This window comes from Pteropus vampyrus, unplaced genomic scaffold (assembly GCF_000151845.1).
Source record: "Pteropus vampyrus isolate Shadow unplaced genomic scaffold, Pvam_2.0 Scaffold207, whole genome shotgun sequence".
Classification (NCBI taxonomy): Eukaryota; Metazoa; Chordata; class Mammalia; order Chiroptera; family Pteropodidae; genus Pteropus; species Pteropus vampyrus.
In genome coordinates, this window is record NW_011888988.1 from 2,038,015 (window position 1) to 2,059,060 (window position 21,046).

The following is a 21,046-nucleotide window of genomic DNA, read 5'->3' on the forward strand; positions in this document are numbered from 1 at the left end:
GTGGTTTATTTCACTTATTTAATAGGTATGATAGTATCTACTTCCTAGAGTTATTATAAGATCAAGTAAGACGGAATTTGTAAATCATAATGCTTTGCATGTCCTAGCTACTGAGCAAATGTTCGCCCTCTGCCTTTCCCCATTCTAACCTCTGCGCAACTGTTTAGATATTTTTTCCTTAATATTTTTCTTAATTTGAAATGTTATTGGTAGTTTGTTAATAAGATATAGTAGTTCCCCTATATAAAGTATTAATAAATGAACTAAAAGTATATAATAAAAATCCTTTTTATACTTCTTCTTGCAGGTATAGAATTAAAAACCAATAGTATTTGAGGGGAAAATATTGTCTTGCTGCTGTTATGATAGCTATGGAGTAGGAAAAAGTGTCATTATATTTAAGCCACGTGGTTTGATTTTTCTTTTTTTGGAAGAGTCTTTGCTTCAACACGTTTCCGCCAATGCATAGTGCATTTACAGAAAGATTTAAAAAGCCACAATGTGAAATACTAATATTGAGCTCATGAGTAGCGACATTTAAGTAAATGTTAAATTCAGATTCCAAAGTAGTTATTTTAAGAAGAGAAAATTTCATTATTGCACCTTTTAGGGACAAGGAGATAGAAAATGGCATTTTTCAGAAATTTTCAGCAGAATCTGCCTTCAATGTCTTCTCTGATGGACACAATCAGTAATGTCGTAGAAGATTTGACCACTGCCGTTGGGGAAGTCAGCTATGCTTTAAGTGACTCAGTTGCTGAACAGGTAACCAGTATGATAAATGGCTTTCGCCCAGAAGACGAGAGCTCTGCAGCAGCAGAAGCTGTCGATACTTCTAAACAAGGAAATGCCGTGTCACCAGAAGTCTCCGAAAACACTAAGTGTCAGAAAACAGAATCCAATTTAGAGCACAGAGCAAATCAAAGAGCTTATTGTAGTACTTCAGTTTCACAAAGGCAAGATCAAGGAATAAATGAAGAAAGAATATTTAAACATATTGATGATAGGCAGCAGACTCTGTCAGACAATCAAGAGACTGATAATGCTGGTGATTCTTTGAGAGACCATGTGAGTGATGGCAGGACATCAGTTATCAAGCAGAATGCAAAGGCTGGATCTACTTGTCAAGAACTTGGACATACTGACAGATATAAAAAAATAGGATTAGGAATTTCCAGTCATGGTAAGAATGATTTAAAAGAGGTAAGGTATCAAGAAATGAAAGAAAATCATATAAGGAAAGCTGAAAAACATATTAAAAGTAAAGGATCCAAGGGGAATGAGCGTATAGGAAATGAATGTTCTCCAAAAGATATTTTGGCAAGCAATAGACAGTTGATACAGAAACCCATTATGAAAGAAGACATGCATCTAGCACCATCAACTAATTCTAAAGATAAGTTACATGGAAAAATCAAAGAACAAATAAATCCAACAAAATGCTACAAAGTGGAAGGAGTTATAAAAACAAAGAAAAATGAAGCCATTTCTGCCAAGGAAGAAACAGCAAAGAGTAGAGATGAAAAATATTCTAAGATAATACCAGAAAAAGGTGAGGTCTCCTAATGTGGGTTTGAGTGATAAAATTTCTCTTGATTTATTTTTTTAATTAGGAAAACACCATCCACATTTCTGAATTTTCCTGTTACATGCTTATATATCTATTTTAAGACTTTCTTTACTGGAAGACTTTTTTAAAGTAATTCATTTTTTTTCTTTTTTCTCATGGTCATTTCAAGACCATTTATATTATTCGTACACCTCTTAGTTAAGTATTGCTTCTGGTTCCTACATTATTTGGCCAATTTTTCATCAGCCTTAATTTTTTTTAATGTCCATTTATTTTACAACCAGAAACTCAATGGTTTTCTTAAGTAGCGTGCATGCTTTAGTTGGAGTTTATTTGGTGTGCAATAGTTGCATTTTAAAATTTTATATTTTTGTAACTAACACCAAAATCCTTTATACAATGTTGCTCTTCAAGTCTGTCCCAGTAACTATCTATATTAACTGTTTTATCTTTTTCTTTCAGAGCAGATTTTATTTTAAGTAACATGCTTCAGGATATGTGTCTATCTGTTTAGCCATACATTAAGAATTTTATATGTCTATTGTGTGTTTACGTGAACAAATCTATTATTATTCATGAGTTCTCTGTGTAGAATTAAGATTCCAGCTAAGCATTTGTACTTTTCAATCACAATATTTGTGACAGTTTTCAAAACAATTAGCCAACAGTTACTTGGTTTTGGTTGCAGAATTGCTTCATACTGCTAGTAATTACTTCTGGTAATACCGTCATTTCCATTTATTGCTGATCTGATCATAAGGTCAAAAGTACACTGGCTTTTATTTACAAAATATGCACCTGGAACTTTTCTATAATTTTAGATTCTCATAAAATAACAAAAATCTGAGTAACAGTAGATATGAGGAAGACTTTTTTAGTTCTGCTACATGACTTTATATGTAGTAGAGATCTGCTATTTATCAATTATATAATACTTTTTAAATGATTTACTAGAGGCTTATCCAGAATGAATGAGCTAACTAAAAAGAATCGCCATTTTTTGGAAATACAATCAACCCTATATATCTGTGGATTCCGTATCTGTGGATTCTACCAACCACAGATCGAAATTTTTTTTAATTTTATGCTGTTGCTAATGCATACTTGTATATAGTTATGCCTATGATGATTGCATCTGTACTGAACATGTACAGACTGTTTTTCTTCTCATCATTCTCTAAACAATACAGTACGGCAACTATTTATGTAGCATTTACATTGTATTATTATAAATTGTCAGATTATTTAAAGTATAGAGGAGCATGTGTATAGATTATATGCAAATACTGTATATAAGGGACTTGAGCATCCTTGGATTTTGGTATCTGCAGTGGTTTTTGGTAGTTTTATTACTTGAAGTAACAAAAATAAAGAAACATACAAAATTAAGTAGAATAGTTTATACATTATTTTATTCAGAAAATAACAGTAAAACATACACTAGTTAGTAATAAATACTTCACAAGTAGCAATATAGAGTTTTTAATTTCGTTTTGATTTGTTTTTATTAAGAAGCCTGCTAGTACCTAAAGAAACCAAATACCTCTCAAGTTTTCCAGATTATAGTCAGGACTAAACTTAAAAATGTTATGTTCTAGAAATTGTTTTAAAAATTATTTGACCCATAGATTATCCTTTCGTATAGCTGAACTGTAATTTACTAGTTCCTGTTTTCTAGGTTCTGATGTAGAGCTTATAAGGTACAGAAAGAGGAGGAAGCATTTCCTTCTCTATTTCTGAATGCAGGGCTTCTCTAGGCGGTATTATATAATAGATGAAGTGTGACTGTAGAATTTCTAGTTATTGTCCTCAGTGCTCTCCTGCTTTAAGACCACCACCATGGTATCCACAAAGTGCCAGCATCTCTGAACCGGGAGTCACAATGCCTGCGTTCTAGACCAGATCTGCCATCATCTCTGCCATCATCTCTGCCATCCAGTAGAGCTTTCTGCAATGATGGAAAAGTTCTGTATATCCATATTGCTCCATATAATAACCACTAATCACATATGGCTATTGAGCACTTGAAATATGGCTGGTTAGCACTGGGGAACTGGATTTTAAGTTTTATTATTTTTAATTGTTTGAATAGCTACATGTGGCCAGTGACTACACATTGGGTAATGCAAAATATGACATTGGTTATATTTTCACCCTTTTATTTTACTGGTTTTATTTAACTGAATTAAAAAGTGAGATTTAGATTAGTGACATCCTGGCTTCTTCTAACTCCAAACATTCAGTTTCTATCCCACATTTTAAAATTACTTATTCTGTCTCCCCACTTGAATTTCAAACCTCTATTTCTTTAGTACAAATGATCTCAACTAAGTATAAAGAGAAAAATATCTAGACTGAACTCATAAATTCTACCTTCTGTTGTCTCTTCATCCTTCTAGAGTTAATTTTCAATTCTAAGAAGGTTACATCTTAGTTTAAATGCTTCTCGGCATGTTGCAGTTTCAAATTTTCTACCTTTTTAAAAGATAATAACTAGTGCTTTAAAAAATAATAATAAAATTATACTCCCTAAAAATTTTATGTGAAATTTAGGTATATGTAAGGAAAATTTTCCTGGTAATTCTACTGTTCACAGATAAAGTTTGGTGTATACTTTTCCACACATTTTTGTATGTGCATACAAATATATGCTGCATGTATGGGTGTGTTTATTGCATGTAAGCGTGTATATACATATTTTTCAATGAAACTATAAATATACCTTCTATTTTATAGCCTTCTCTTTTTTCCTAACATGATGTTATAAATTCTTTTCCTGTGAGTACTTGTAAATTCACCTCATTTTTAATGACCATGTAGTATATCATTGCATAGATATATCATACATAATTTACGTAAGACCCAGTGATGGATGTTTAGGTTATATTTTCTCTTACTATTAAACAGAATGCAGTAAATTGTCTGAAATACATATCTTTGCTCACCTATTAATTATTTTCTCAGGCTGAATTCTTAGAAACGGAACTGGTAAATTCCTACAAATGGATCAAAGACCGTGCAGATTTATAAGTTTGTTGCTCTCTAGAAAAATTTGACCTATTGTAATTTCACCAATAATATCTGTCTGCTCATTTCTCTGTTGCAATCCTAGCACTAAGCATTGCCAGTGTTGAAAAATTTTGGTCAAGATGATAACCAGAAATATCTCGTATCATGAATTATTTGAATCAGTTCTATATGTACTGGCAATACTTATAACTACCTTTGCGTACTACTGATCCTTTAAAAACAGTTGCATAAGATGGCGAGTTCTTTTATTTTCTTTATGTTTAACATGGTCGGAAAACCTCTGTGACTAACATTATTTATATAATTATAACAATTCAATCTTTATTAAAACATAATATTTAAATCTTAGCCTACTTAAATGAAAAAATTTTAGTTCTCTAATGCTGAAAATTCAGATTGTGTGTGTATTTGTATATATATATGTTTATATATATTTGTGTGTGTATATGGGTATATATGACATATATATCTTTGTGTTTATGGGTGTGTATATATTGCAAATTCCTCATAGTTTATTGCATTACAATTTGATGTGCTTTCTTTGTCATTGCAAATAGATAATTCCTACATGGACAAAGATGAGCATGGTTCATCCTCTGAAAGTGAAGATGAAGCACTGGGTAAATACCATGAAGCCTTATCCAGAACACACAATTCCAGACTACCATTGGCAGATTCCAGACAAAAGAATTATACTTGGGAAACAAGACAAAAATATAGTCCTCTATCTGCAGAGTATGATGGCTACAGTAGTGAAGCATCAATAGATGAAGGTAAGATAGGTTAATTATTTTTTTAGATGACACACTGTAGTATTAGATTATTTGTATTTAAAATTCTAGATATCCATGGTTGCAAAATAAACCAAATAGCACATACGGTAGAGTCAGAGTTCTGGGAATATAATTTATTCAGATTCAAATCTTTGGGCCCAAGCCAAAAAACAAAACTAAAACCAAAACACCCAAAAGCAAAACACTAAATAATTTAAATACAGTGGTAATTCTAGCTCTCTTTCCACAATAAACTTCTGCCTAGCAAGCATTAGTTGGAAGATGTGAATCTGTTCTCTCAGATGACATCAGTTTTTAAATACCTGTTACAAGAACTGATATAGTCTAAGTATTTAACAGTGTTGAATATGATTCCAGTGTGTGAATGTATCCTCTCTCATTCAATATGGCCCCTAAACATGAGCCAAATACTTCACATGGCACATAGCAGAAGAAATGGTGATCTGTTCTGTATGGGAGGAAGAACTGTCTGAGGTGGATTTATTGAGAGCTGGTACTGCATTATGCTATGCCTTGAGGATGATTTAAGGAATTTTCAAGGATTATTTTATCTCTAATTTATTTTTGCCTTATGTACTGACATTGACTTTAGAACTCAACCTATATAGAAGTTAAGTCCACTCTCACATGTTTTTACATCTTTCTATAAGAGAAAAAAGTTTTTGCCATTAATTAAAGCATATTTATGTCCACATTTAGTAAGCTGTTCATGTGCTTATTACAATATATGACTACTTACATAGTAATTATTATCTTTATACCCAGATCTGAAGAAAAGAGCAGTATATCTTAGCATCTTTTTATTATACAAAATACAAACTGTCCTTAATTTTATAGCTGTGGTTTGTGTTTTAGGGCTGATTACAATTGATGACTTAAAGTCTTACTCCAGCATATACGGTTGTCAAAGGAGCTACATCATCTTTTTTGTATTTGGCTTAATGCTAATTAAAGATCGATATACATTCTTTTTATTTCTGCTAGTACATAGGTGTGATAAGAAATTAATCAGATCCTGAGTGATTACTATATAGAAGGATCATTATGAGATACTAGAGAAGAAATAAAAAATATTAGACATGGACTCTATCCTGTAAAATACCTTTCTGGTACTAGAGAAAATGAGACAAGTGCTTACAAAGATAACTAAATAATGCAAAGCAGTAAAGCTAGTCCTCAACTTATATACACCTCTGGCTTATGGCCAGTAGAACAGAAAAAGAATGGGTTTTGAAGCCTGGCCCTTGTTCACATTCTGGCTCTGTGACTTAACATATTAGCTATGAAACCTTGTGTAATAGAGTTAATTGTTTATAGGATTGTTTTATTGTCTCTAAAATGTGGATAATATCTTCCTATTAAGGTTGTCATGAACATTAAATGATACATGTGGTAGTTTTTAGCATCCTGTCTGGCACCTAATAGGTAAGAGATCAGTAAATGGTAGTTGTAGATGAGGATCGTGAAAACAGAGATGGCGATGATAATGAGTAGTCATGAGCAAGCCTTGAGTTTTATGTGACCTTGGGCAATTCCCTTTTTTGCAGCCTCGGTTTAGGATTTTTATTTTTCCCTATTTACTTCTTCCCATCATTTCCTACACTTCTCTGCTGTCTTGATTCTTCTCTGTCGTCCTGTTATTCTAGTATGGCTCTGTGTCTGTGGCAGATGCAGTGAGTAGGGAAGCATAATCTCAGTGGCTATTCTAGCCTTAACCTCTGGAGCTGGTTGGTCAAAGTGTCCTGGAATCAACTTTGTCATTTTATTTAACCTATATGTGTAAGACCCACTTGTACATTCCTGCCACTTTACCCTAAATTATTTGATAAAACACCCAGGGTAGATGATTTTAGGAATTCTAAAATTAGATTTATTTATTTCATAAACATTCATTGAAAGCTTTTTATATGCCATACTAGCTACTATGGATAACAAAGCAGATAAAACAAGCTTATTTGAAAGAGCTCACACACTAAAGGAGGAAGACCATGACTATATGTGTAATATGATGTGATAAGTGGTCTGTTAGTTTCATGAACACAGTACTGTAGAAATACAGAGGAGGAGGTGACTCAGACTTTGTTTGGGAGGTGGGGATATGGGGAAGTCTCATTCAGTCTTCACAGAATAGGTGCACTGGACTTAAGTGAGAACTGTTTCAACAACCATAGAATAGTGATTGCGTGAAAGCAGAAGAGTGTATTTCAGTGTCTTTAATTTAGAGTCTGTGTTTGGAGAACAGGAAGGTAATAGGATTGATTACCGTGCTCAGGATTTTGGACATTTATTGGAAATATAGAGTCCTGGAAGGTCTTAAAGCTGAACAAGGTGGCACTTTTAGATCAATGTATCTAAGAAAGATTATTTAACTATTGTAATGGAAGATGAATTGGAGGTAGGAGCTGCTGGGGGCAGAAAGACCAGTTATATAAACAGTGATGAGATCCTCATTGATAGTGAATTTAGGGATAATGAATTTATATATTTAGGGATGGTCTCAATATATCTTGATGAATGACTGAATGTGTATAATGAGTGAGGAATCAAGATTTTTATTTAGAGAGCATTAGAGAAACAAGTTTGTGGGAAGAGATAATTTAGTTTTGGTCATGCAGAATTTGAAGTGTCTGTGAAATATCCAGGTTGAGATAGATATCCTTATTGTTAAAATGTCATTGAGATTTAGGATGGGGAGATGACCAGGTGATAATGTAAGATACAGTAGACTAGGAGATTGGTTTTTGTATCATTGGTTATTGCTATTAAAAAATCAAAGATTACTATGAGCCCAGAACAGATTCAGTAGAGTGGGGGGGAAAACAGATAAATTTGATTGGAAATTGGGAAGAGCAATTTCAAGAGAGAGTAAATTCTGACTATGCCAACAGGCAAAGATGCCGAAGTACACATAAAATGCTAAAAGATTTTTAAGGAAGGAAGTGAAATGCCATCCATTGGTGAAGATACGAGAGAGCATCAGAGAAAATGGCATTTGGGTTCAGCTTTGAAGAATGGGTAGAAAGTTGGTGAAGAGAATAGGTAGAGATATTTCAGATAGAGGGAACTTTATAAACCCCAAAGTAAAAAGTGGTAAAATGTAGGAAATATTTCAGGAACAGAGAGAAGTCTACTTGGCTTCAACATATGTAGGAAATAAAATGGAAAGAAAGATGAGGTCTGAAGCCTGGAGTGCCTCTCTGACTAAAGTTTGGATTGTTAGCCAGTGAGAACCCACTCACCACGATCTGGGATGTGTTTTGGAAAGGTTAATTTAGCGAGAAAGATTATAGCAAAAGACACCAATTAAGAAGGTCTTCAGAATGGTCTATGTGGAAAATGCTAAAAATCTGAATTATAGTAGTGGCGATGGGAATATAGGAGGGTAGGAGAGATATTACAGAGGTAGAATTTGCTGGATTAGGGAATTGCATGTTTTTAGAACATTAGAAAGAAGGAAATGTCAAATATGACACTGGTTTTCAGCATATATGACTGGGAGAATGATGAGGTTGTTAATATAAATAGGAAATACAGATAGGTATCTGATTTTTGTTGAAAGTAGGGGGGTGGGAGACATAAAAGTGATTATGTATAAATATATTTAAATACAAGATAGGATATTTAAGAAATTGGAAATGGCTATGGAGCTTGAAATCGTGAATGGAGTTAGGGAGAAAGGTTTTGAGATCATGTACACTTAGAGAATAGACACCATGGGAATGGATTAAATTGATGAGGGAGAATATATGGAGGGAAAAGATCAAAGAATCATTTTCTTTCATTAACAGGAGAATTAAGGGTATTGAACAGAGAAGAGAAAGTAAAAGCGACAAAGTGGATAATCAGGAGAATGTTGTATTTTACCAGCGACGGAAGGAGACTTTTGAGTGCTGCAGAGAGATTGGGAAGGGTGAGAATGCAGATAGAAGTCCAATAGAAGTTGATCAAATAACTTTCAACTAAAGTTTTAGTTGCATACAGTAATAAGTTAGATTGAATGTTATTAAGAATAAGTAATAACAGTGTGTATATTTGCTGCCTACACTTTCTTACCAACTCCCCTCTCCTATCAACTTCCAGAGTCCAGAAAGAGAGGTAGTTGAAGGGATTTGTAACCCGAGTGTCCACCTTCTCCCTCCAACCCAGCAATCTTGTCCTCCTCTGTACATATTTGGGAAGCAAGGGATTTGGTTCAAATACACATTCAAGTCTCCACCAGACGGTTGTGCCTCTGCATAGCTGACTCGGCATAAATATTGCTCGCTTCAAGCCGGTCACCGAAGAGGACGACTGAGTACACAGTTCTCTTGGTGTACGATTTGGTTCATTTTCCTGAGGTACAAGTAAAGGGATGAATAGAGTAGATTATACTTACCCTTACTGCTCTGACCCTCTACTTTGCATATTATTCTGCAAGTTTATAAAGATCAGACTTGACTAATGTGGATTGAGGTAACTAAATGGAAAGAAAAGTAGTTTTAAATGTACATTTTTTACCTGATATACTGTTAACTCATTAGTGCTGGTAAGGAACCGTTAGTCCATTTCTCAATGCTGAGTAGATCCAGCAGAGAAGCATTGGAACAGCCAGTATTGGCAACATGAGTAGAGGAGGGTCAGGGAGGGCTGGGCAGGGGTCAGGCGAGACCAGAGCAGAACTTGTGCCTTTGATTGAGCTCCTGCTGTGTGCCTGACTCTTAGTTTCTGTACCCGTCGTCGTCTTTAATCTTCACTGCAGCTCACGTGGTGGATGAAATTATCCTCATCTTGTAGAGTAAGAGATTTTAGATTGAATAAAAATTTTTAACCGAAGGTCACACAGTAAGTTATAAAAACTGTACTTGTCAGGAACACTGCAAAATTAATATTTTAGCTTCTGTTAGATCATCACTGCTACTTTAATATCCTCCCTATTTCATTCCTGAGTAACCCCTTCAGTTGGGTCCTTTAGAACAGTTTATATGTCATAAGTCTGAAATACAGGTATTCTGGTAAAAGTAAGAAAATGTGATGGCATATCTGTTGATCAACTTTTCTCCTCTAGGTGGCCATATTAATCTTCCATTTTTTTGGAACTACAAAAGTGGATGATATCCATAAGAAAATTTTCTGGGAAAAATAAAATAATTTATTAAATTTCCTTTGTTAATAATTTTAATTTATTTTTACTATGTTCTTGAAATTAAGGGCATTTTCTGATATCCTCTCTTATTTTAAAAAGTTAAATAGTAGGTTGTGGATATTTTGTTTAAGTTGATAAGGTAGACTAACCTCTGAAATTCTATTCATACTAATTAATACTTTCTATTCTTATATTATTTAGGAGAAGCTTATTGAAGATTATTTTATATAAAGAGCAAATTTAGTAAAATGATTAGACTGTCTTTCTATTATTTATAGTTATTCTTTCTTAGTTCACCATAGAGATTACCAAGCTATATTTACATATTTTGCCATAGTTGTATTATTAAAATCATATGTTATTTGGGGGGGGAGTGAGTTAATTTAAAATTCTATTAAAAAATAATTTCCAGCATCACTTATGTCTTAGGGTGTATACCTTATAAATATATACATACATGATACCTGTCATTCTCTTTCTTATGACTACATAAGCTCCAGAATTTTCATATTATCTTAAAATCAGGGGCATTAAAACATTTTTTATTCCTTTTATTTAAATGTTACTTTTAAAATAATTTGATACTTGAATATTAAATTCTTTATATTTTCTTTAAGTGCATTTTAACTGCTTTATAAAGATTCCTCTATTAATTTCCACATTTTCTTTTGGAAGAAGGTAAGCACAAAAAAAAATCTGTATTTTTGATACAAATGTTTGGTGCCTTAAAATAATGAAAGATATTACATGGTTTATTTAGGTTTTTGTTAAACTTTTTCTTTGATTTGAGGTTTTTATTCTTGAACATTTCTTTTAAGAATTCTTTATTGTGTGTGTTTGTGGTCCATTTTTAATATGGTCCATTTGAAGAGAATTTGATTTCGAAGTCTTTTCCTGCATCTTTGTATTTTGGAGATCTCTTTTATGTGATGAAATCAATCACTCCCAGTAGTGTAGAATTCTCATATAGTGCTACTTTTGCAGGCCGCCTCTGATCTATAAGATGAGATGTGTTTGTGCAGTTTAGGTAAAGGTATAGCGTGCTGAGTAAATGAATTAGAAAAAGGCATCACCTGTGAACAGACACTCACGCCATGAGAATATAGTTCAATGAGCAGATAGCACCTGTATAAGAAGAAAAAGGCATCTCTTCCTCCATGTTTAAGATTTGACAAAGCCAACACCGGCTGTATTTCAGCACCCACCTCAGCCAGGTACCTTTTGCAGTGCACGAACTGCACAGCCTTACACAGTGGCCCTGAACATCTGTGCTGATACACTTCCAGCCTCAAAGCCAGTAGGTGAGATTGCTATATTTTCCATGGTGAATCTCTCTAGATTCTTCGCAGTTTGGGTGAGGGGGCTGAGATACTTGTCTGGTAGTGTGAGTAGCTAGAATAATAGAAATTAAATGATAGACATTAAAGGTACCCTACTCGAGCGATTATAAAACTGACACCCAGAGACATGCGATTTTACTAAGATCATCTGTTTCATTAGTGGCAAAAATGAGGCTATAAGTGTTTGTAAATAGAGAACAAGTTTACGTTTTTCAGGCACTGCTGACATCTTTGTATAGAATATTTAATTTTCTCTTCATAGAGATCTTGGATTTTACTACTTATTTATCTAATTATTATTGTGCCAGTTTCGACAGGACAGCAGCTAAGAGTGGAGCCTCAGCGTGCGTGAGGTTGCACGGCTGTAAGAGCTGGGGTGCAGCTCTAGGCTCAGCCGATTCCAGTAAGGGTGCCTACCCTTAGCAGGTGCTCTCTGATGTAGCGCAAGGATAAAGAAACTGTTTTTTTCTTTCAAGAATGCTGTCTCATTGTTCTAAGAATTTCATGAAGACTTTGGCTACCTAGGAAAAGGAGGAACCATACTACTGGGAAATATCTAGGGTTTTGGTCTCAAACTCAGATGTGAAGCACTTACTATGCCAGCTGTATTGAGCAAAATCGGGGGCAGCTTTTCTGCAAGCTGTACCAAGCAGTGGGACCCCCGAGTTTGTATGCGAACTTCTTATGCTTGGAGCCCAGTACAGAACGTTTGAGGAAGTCCTGGAGACTTCTTACTTTGCTCACTAGGCCTGTTCCAAAAGAGCCAGAAGGGATTTATTAAGATACTATAAAACTTCACCGTGACAGACTCTTGTGAGAATTCACTTGGATAAGGGGAGAGATTTTAGGAGTCGGTTCCCATGGGAAGTTTTCCAGTTATCTAGGATACAGATATCTAGAACAAGCTTCCTGTCACCTTGAGTTACAATCGTGCTAAGGATATCACAGCAAGAGCATGTGCCTGCAGAATAAAACCTTAGTTTTATTATTTTTTAATATCGGCAGAAATCTTAACTGCAGACCTGTGCTTTCGAGTTTATGATAGAAGATTTAGGAAGCCCCACCTAATATTTTAAATCTTTGTAATGGTCTCAGCACAATTAAAGGTATTACTGTCAATACGATGCACAAGTATAGATTCAGTAATAGTAAGAAGGCACTTGTTATGACTGTGGGCATCTCTGGTAAGCATAAACTAGTCAGCCAGTAAAAAGCTATGCTTTGTCATGAACTGGTAGGAACTTAAACAGTAAATACAAAGAAGTTAATGGCTTTCACATATGTTCATACCACCTAGAACCATCCATCATTAATATTTAGCTTATTTCTTGTCAGAAATTTTTTATGGTTATAATTTAAAACAGATTATATGGGAATAGCACGAATATATTTTCTTTAAAAAATTTAATTTAACCTGTTAGAAAGAAAGCTAAACGTTTTCTTATCTTGAGCCCTTCCCCCTTTCCCATTATTTTAAGTTTGGTATATATCCTTCTAGTCCTTGTTTTCATGTTTTATATACACATGTCAGCTCTCTGTAGAAAGTGTACTTTTGGGTGTTTTTAAACATATGAGTGGTTTTATCTTAGGCCCATGGAGGGAGAGAGGGAGAGGGGAAGAAAGAGAAAGTGTGAACTTGGGCTCTGTTGAGCTGCCAAGTTTGAATCCTGACTCTGCCATCTTACTCTCTGTGCTAGTGTTTTCTTACCTGGTAAATGGGCATGGTGGTGATAAATCTAATACCAAAATAAGCTGATAACAGCGCCAGTCACTGAACAAATGATAGGTAAGGGTCAACTCCCATTTTATTTAATAAAATTAATATTATTATCTTGCTGTTGACTAGGCATTCAACAAGTTGTGAAACTTAGCAGACTATTAAAAAGGGGTTCCCTGTCCAGGGCATCTCCTCAGCCGGGCTTCTCTGATTTCCATCCCGTTGTAGGCATGCCCGTGGTGCAACACCGAGACGGTGCCTACAGTGCCTTGCATTGCCTCCTACCCCGCTACAATTCTTAGTTCTTTCAGAGTCGATCCTGTGGAAGCTGCAGCTACCATAAGGAGCTACATGAGGGGATGTAGACAGGCAACAGGTAGCTACAACCTAGGTAGACTAGATAGACATCGAGCATTTGTCCACTGGGGCGCCATTGCTAAGGCTGTCTCCTCTTGTGTCTGTGGGCATGCGTAAGTACTGATGAGTGGTAAGGCAGCCCTTAGCCAGAGGTTCTAAGGGAGCCAGATAGGTCAGTCCTCTAGACTGCTTGTGGTGTCCAGGAGGTGGGACTTGGAGTGGCTTCTTGGTTAGACACCAACCAGCCTCAAAGAAGTTTCCAAATGAGAAAACCGAAGTTACACTGGTACTATATGTGGCTGAATGTCAGCCCTGAGCTGATTACTGATGGTGGTTTGATTATTAGTGAAATAAATGAAGTCTTATAATTTACCAAAGCAGTATTTCCTAGACAAAGAATGTGGGAATGTGTTTGCATATGTATGTAATATGTGAATGCTTAACATTTATTCTGTTATTGAGAGATGTGTAGTATATGTTAAGTGAAAAAAAGTAAGGTGCAGAATAACTTGTGGACTATACTACTTTTCCTCTAAGAAAGGGAGAATATCTTTCTATTTGCTTATATTTTAAAACAATGGAAGGAAAAATAAAAACTTTAAAAAACAGTTAACTATAAGGGAGGGAGTAGGGTAGAGGGGATGGGGATGGAAACTATACTCCTGACAAAACTTGTTTTACATAACTGTAAACCAAAATTAAATTTAAAAACCTATTTCCTAAAAATCAAAGCACAGTGCAACAGAGGGACCTAACTGCCTATTCAGTTAACTGAACCATTCAGAGAGGGGTGTTTACTTTTTTTAAGTGGAAGTTGGGTTGATAGGAGGATGTAGTTACTGTAATCCAAGTGGCATATCATGATTGTCTCAACTACAGTAGCAGCAGTGAGGATAGAATCGGGGAGGTTTGAGACATGTTTTGAAACAAGGATCAACAAATTTTCGATTCAGAATTTTGCAGGTAACAGAAAGTGAGAAATCTAAGATGGATTCCTGGTTTTTTGGTTGATCAATGAGGATGGTATGAGAAAAACTAGGCCAGGCTTAAGGACTTTCTGGACGTGTTAAGACAGCTTTGAAATATCCACTTAGAATGTCAAGCTGATAGTTCATGATATGAGTCAATTTCTCAGAGTGTAAAGGCCTGGGCTAGAAATAGGAACTTGGAAAACAATTGTATAGGTGGTGTTTTAAAACCAGGGACTCCATTTAAGCATTGCTTCCTTATGTACCACACTGCGCTCAAGCCTGCCTCACAAACTATTCCCGATTTTCGATTAAGATATTATTGACAAGATAGTTTCTGTACTATGGACATGGAATGTGTTTTCTCAATTTAAAGCAGTTTCCTCTTCTCTGGGAACTACTTACTACTACTCTAGGGCTAGTCCCCAGCAGTGATGTCTGTTACTCATGTGGCTGTGGTTGATTGATCCCATGTCCTAAAGAGAAAATGCATAAACTTCTACTTTTGGGTCTCTGGAGGATTCCTGGTTCATGCCCTTTTTAAAGTTTAGTTTTTCAGCCATTTCTTGGGTTATGTGACATATTTTTGCATTTTTCTTATACATTTATTTTTTTTTTCAGTTTATTGTAGCTCTACTTAGTTTTTGTTTCTAAAATACAGAAACTCATACAGAGACACTTGTGTTCTATAATCTGAAGCTCTGTAATGAATTTAGGTAATTTTTGAGATCTTTTAGAAATTTCACTTCGATTTTTCTTCCATTTAAGCCATTGCTGGTATCTTGTTTCATGGGAAGCTTCTATTGCTTGAGACAGTCTTTTAGTGAGTCAAGCCCATAAGAATATTTTGTTTCAATTTCAGAACTTACGATGCCTCTAGCAAATGCGATAGATTTATTCTTTCTGGATCTAATAGCATTGATGTTAAAGATATATTGCTGCTCAGACATTTTTATTCTGAAAATAAAAGTATCTTAAAATTTTCCCCTTCCTTGGAATTTCAAGAAAGGGATTCTCTGTAATAATAGTTCAAATTATTGAATATTTATAATTTTTTATGCATTTAGGTTTTTAAGTAACAAGCATTCAGTGGTACTACACATATGTGTTTAAAGATTTCTATTACATTGAAAATTGTAGAAGTTAATTTTCATCGGTGTAAATTAATCCACAATATATTTTTCTAATGTATTGTAAAACTTTGTCAAAACAAAGGTGTTTATTCAAAATATTTTGGTGCTAAGTACAAAGTAAATGCTTTTCCTAAATTAATTAGGTTTCTATAAAAATATATGAGATGCTTTGAATACAGTTAATTTGAAGTTCCTTTATTTCAGAACTTAACATTTCAAATTAACACATTTTAAAATTTGTAAGTTTGTATACTTTAAAGAAAGACATACTCAGAGTGTGTGTGTGCGTGCGCACGCATGTGTGTGTGCATTCAATTAAATTGAACTTTAAAAACAATGATGCTACCAACATTTTTAAAGGAATACTCTTTTCTATGAGGTGAAGGCTTTGGAAAAAACTTCCTCTGGCCATTTCATGTCTCTGATGTAATAGTAAAGTCATATTAATAAACAAGAAAGACTTTTACCAAATGAAACATACTTCTCATCTTCCTCAGTTTTGGATTAGAATAGCATATGAATGAGACCTACTCTCTCAATTTCTTAAGCTCTCCTGACTTTTTCTTACCAAAAAATGAAAAAAAAAAACAACAAAGAGGCACAAGGAAACTTTTGGAGGTGATGGATATGTTTCTTACCATGATTGTGGTAATAGTTTCACGGGTATATGCATATGTCCAAACTCATCAAATTATATAAACCAAGTATGTACAGTTTTTGTCATATAAGTTATACCTTCATAAAGCTGTTAAAAAATAAAAATAAAAAATAGTAGAATAGCATTTGGAGGTATCATTTTGAAGGTGTATTTATCAATAATAACTAGTAGACTATATGATATTAAAGGCAATAATAAATGAGTAAAATTTTGTTAAAACAAACTAGATTTTGTTAGGCCTTTAAGGGAAGGTTTGATATTTTTTGTTTCCATTCTAGCTAGGACATATTCTATAGGACTTTTAGAACTTCTAAATCTTTAGAAAATTATCATGTTTTAATTAATTTGCTAATATTTAGCTAATTTTATTGTATGTTCTATTTGCCCTTGAGAAAACATTCTTTTATATATTTATATATGTTTGATAATATAAATTACATAATATAAAGAAAATTACTTGATTTATTTAATAGTACTAAAATTTATTGAACACATTTTTCAGTATTGTTTAAATATTGAGATTATTTTACGTGTAAAATTTACTCATTTCAAGTGTATAATTTATTGATTTTTAGTAACTTTACTGAGTAGTACAACTGTCGCCATAAGTCATCTCTCGAACATTTTCATTCCCTAATATGATCTCTTATGCATACTTACAGTTAATCCTCATTCTTACTCTCGGACTCAAGCAGTCACTAATCTCCTTTCAATAACTGTGCCTATTCTGGACATTTCATATAAATGGAATCATAAAATATGTAGTCTCTTGTGTCTGATTGCATTCACTTAGCATAATGTTTTTGAGTTTCATATCTTGGTGCAGATACGTCAGTGGTTTGTTCCTTTTTATTACTGAGTTGTATTTCATTGTATAGATATACCAGTAGTCTCCATGCAGTCATCCGTTGAACATTTAACACATTTCCAGTTTTCAGCTATTCCAGCTGCTATAAACATTCACATTCAGGTCTTGGTATGATTGTCACTGAGTGCGCTAAGATCTTTGTGTGCATCACAGTCTTCACAACGTCTCTGTGAATTAAGTGGTATGATCAGCCCCATTTTACAGATGAGGAAACTGTAAAATTACAGTGGGCCAAGGATTCGACCAAGCAGTCCTATTCTAAATCCTGTTTTTAATCACTATATTTTCTACTTCTTTAATGAATCAGTTAATATAATATTTATTTTATATTACTGTGGCTTTATTATATTGATTGATGTAGTTAAATGATGATTCTAATTAATTTAGATCCACCATTATCTAGTCCTTTAAAACCAGAATTTAAATTAATGTTGTTTTTTCATTGGATTTATTATGATTAGAGATTTTTATTTCTAAGAATAAAGGCAGCAGTTATTTTGCCAAATTCATCCTTGTTTGCCTAACACCTGTCAAAGAGTATAGCATATAGAAAGGTAGCCTGTAACTGTGTTTTGAATTAATGTAGACAAAAAATTTAAAAATTGTTTTTCTCTAGCTTTAGGTATAATTTTTTCCCTTTTATTATTTATTCAACCTTTTTCTACATATCCTAATTTGAAGAATTTAATGTAGGTTATATTTTCAGTAGATTCCGATTAACTATCCTGAGATTATTACATATGTTTTAAAATACAAACATAGGTTGGCTCTAGCTCAAGCATTGGGAATGTGAGTTACATATGATGCACAATATGAATAACAAAATGCCTACTTTTTCAGGTTAATATTTTTTGCAGGAATACTACATGGGTGATGTGGCCTCTGTGTGTTATATTAGGGGCCACCTGATCTGTTGTCTCATTGGTGCTAACTTTGTTTAATTTAAATGGTGTGGTGTCCACTAGATTGCCCCATTTTAAAGGTTTCTTTTTCCACTTTGTAATGAGTAATAATTTCTGGGTTGGTACATTGAGACTGTGTGAATACCCTGTTCCCCAATATCCAATGGTTTTAGCATTCACTGGTGTCTTGCCTATATCAATTACCATTTTTTAGCATTAGTACTCATAGGTTCTTTTGGTAGTCATTGTTATAATCTATTCCTATCGTTCTTCATTCAGATGCTCAGTCGCCCCAGATTTGGCTCTTGGTTGCTCATGCATGTTGACTCCTGTATCTTTTTGACACGACCCCATCAAATCTTGAGCATTTCTTTAAATACTTTTTGGCAGAAAAAGTTCTATTTTCCTCTTCTATTTTCCCTGCCGAACCCAAGGATAAGTCATTTTTTATAGTAGCTCTGGTTCCTTTCTGTGAGGAATGGTATTTAGAAACCAAGATCTAGATGTGTTTCATACTACTGGGTGTTGTTGCTTTTAGGCCCTTTCAGATGACAGAATTCATTCTGATACCACTGATTTGACTTCGGTACCACAGGGTTCTTCTTTCTGCTTTCCCAACCCTATTATATAGCTCCTTTCACCCATAGTAAGAGAATGGTTCCCAGCAACATTCTTGTACTTATTTATTTTGCTCAGTCCTACAACACACACAAAACAGTTTGGGAATTCCCACACAGTAGTACTTTAAACAATAAACCTATTAAATCAAATTCAAGAATTGTTTGCATTACATCTATCCTTGGAATACATCCTACTAATAAGGGTATATAAGTAATGTGATCAGAAGTTACCTGGATTAATTCTTTTTATTTTCTTCATCGTGGTTAATTATCTATTTGGTATAAATATAGTTCAGTGCATATTTTTTGTTTCATCAGTTAGGTTTGGTATCCATCTTTTCAATTATATTTTTGAATGTGTAAGAAAACATTGCTAATTAAAAAGGTATATTCAGATAAATCCCATTTCCTGTTTATTTCCTCCACTTCATTACCACTTACCTGTATAGATAACCTCTTTTATTAGTTTCTGGTTTATCTTTCCTAAGTTTTGTTTTGCAAAAATATGTGTTTTGTTATTTCCCTTTCATTGTTATATAAAAGATAGTATACTCTGTGTGCGTATATATGTATAGGTATTCTTTTCTTTCTCATTTTCTTTTGTCATTTAATATATTTTGGAAATCACCATGTGAGGTCATAGAGATCTTCCTTTTTTACATCTGCAGGTTATTCAATCAATGTCCTACGTGTAAAGGAAATATCTTTCAGACTTTCTATAGAATATTAATGTCAAATTTCTTTGTAAGACTAGCTTTATATCTGTTACTTTGTTTCCTTTATAATACTTAATAGGATTGAGACTGCTCACTGTATCTTAATTATTTTTAGCAAATCACTGAACTTTTTTGTTGTCTTCTCTGTATAACTTTCGGACCCTTCTGCGTAATGTAGACAAGTTTCTTGTTTCGTATTCTAGACTGAAATCCATCAGGAGCATCCTATTTTCAAACAGATTGCAGACAATGGCTTACTGAATTCTTTTCAAGCTCTTGTTAAGTTACTTTTTAAGAACAATTTATTTGAACTCTAATTACAGATTTTTAGTATATTTAGGCTCTTGGGGGTTTTTCCCCATGGTAAACTGTTTGAGACCAATTTTAGGTATTAAAAACTCTTTATGCACAGAAACAATAACATTCTTAGGAATTTAATAAATAAAGAGTTGACAAGCAGGAAGCATTATAAATGATTAGGGGCCCATTCAACAGGTTGCTAACAGGAAATTAATGAGGTCTGTTAATTAAAAAACAATTCCACTTTGTCTATTAAAAATTTTTAAGTTTTCCCTTTTAAAAAATTTAATGTGTTATCTTTTAAGTTTTAGGTGTATTATGAAATGCCAGGGTCATTCTGCTGTATTCTCTACATTTTCTTATGATTTCCACTATTACAGTTTTATACAATACCTGCTACATGACTATAATTTTCTACTTTCATTCATTTACACATAAATACATTGTCCAGTTCAAAGAAGTCCAAATTACACCAAAACATGGAAATTTGATATCCATACATACAATATAGATAAAACATTTTTACATAACTTTAACTCTTTATGTCCATACATAGAGGATATGATTATATTGTAAGAAACTCTTTGCCCTTTTACTACAGTGAATCACCAATTTGTGCCACAGTATTTTTTGGAATGTCTGCTGCACTGTGCACAGAGATAGAAAAGTAGCTTTTTAAGAGAAAATGAACTTCTTTCTGCCGAGTCTGAGAAGCAGCAGGTGGTTGTGTATTGCTGGAGCAGTAAAATATGAGACTGAAAAGTTTACTTGATATAGATCATTTAGGTCTTAGCTGCTGGCTAAGCAATTTGGACTTTATTTTTGGCAATGAAGAACCATTAGAGATTTTTAAATAGGAGCATTACATGCCCTGACATTTGTTCTAGGACGATAGCACTACAAAGTCTATTATGGATTAGAGATGTGAAAAATTAGAACTAACATAAGTTA

The 21,046-nt window shown here is 33.8% G+C and overlaps 1 protein-coding gene across 4 annotated transcripts in view; it reads left to right on the forward strand.

Annotated features, from left to right (window-relative positions):
* SYT14 (synaptotagmin 14) overlaps nt 1-21,046 on the forward strand; it is a 169,962-nt gene that overhangs the window by 46,855 nt on the left and 102,061 nt on the right. For 3 of the 4 annotated variants that reach the window (XM_011372455.1, XM_011372456.1, XM_023537969.1), the window contains one exon: nt 5,158-5,373. In XM_011372455.1, the coding sequence (XP_011370757.1) occupies nt 5,158-5,373 (216 nt within the window). Of the gene's footprint in view, nt 1-1,112; nt 1,553-5,157; nt 5,374-21,046 lie in introns of those variants that run through there. The other variant, XM_011372453.1, reaches the window with a different exon arrangement.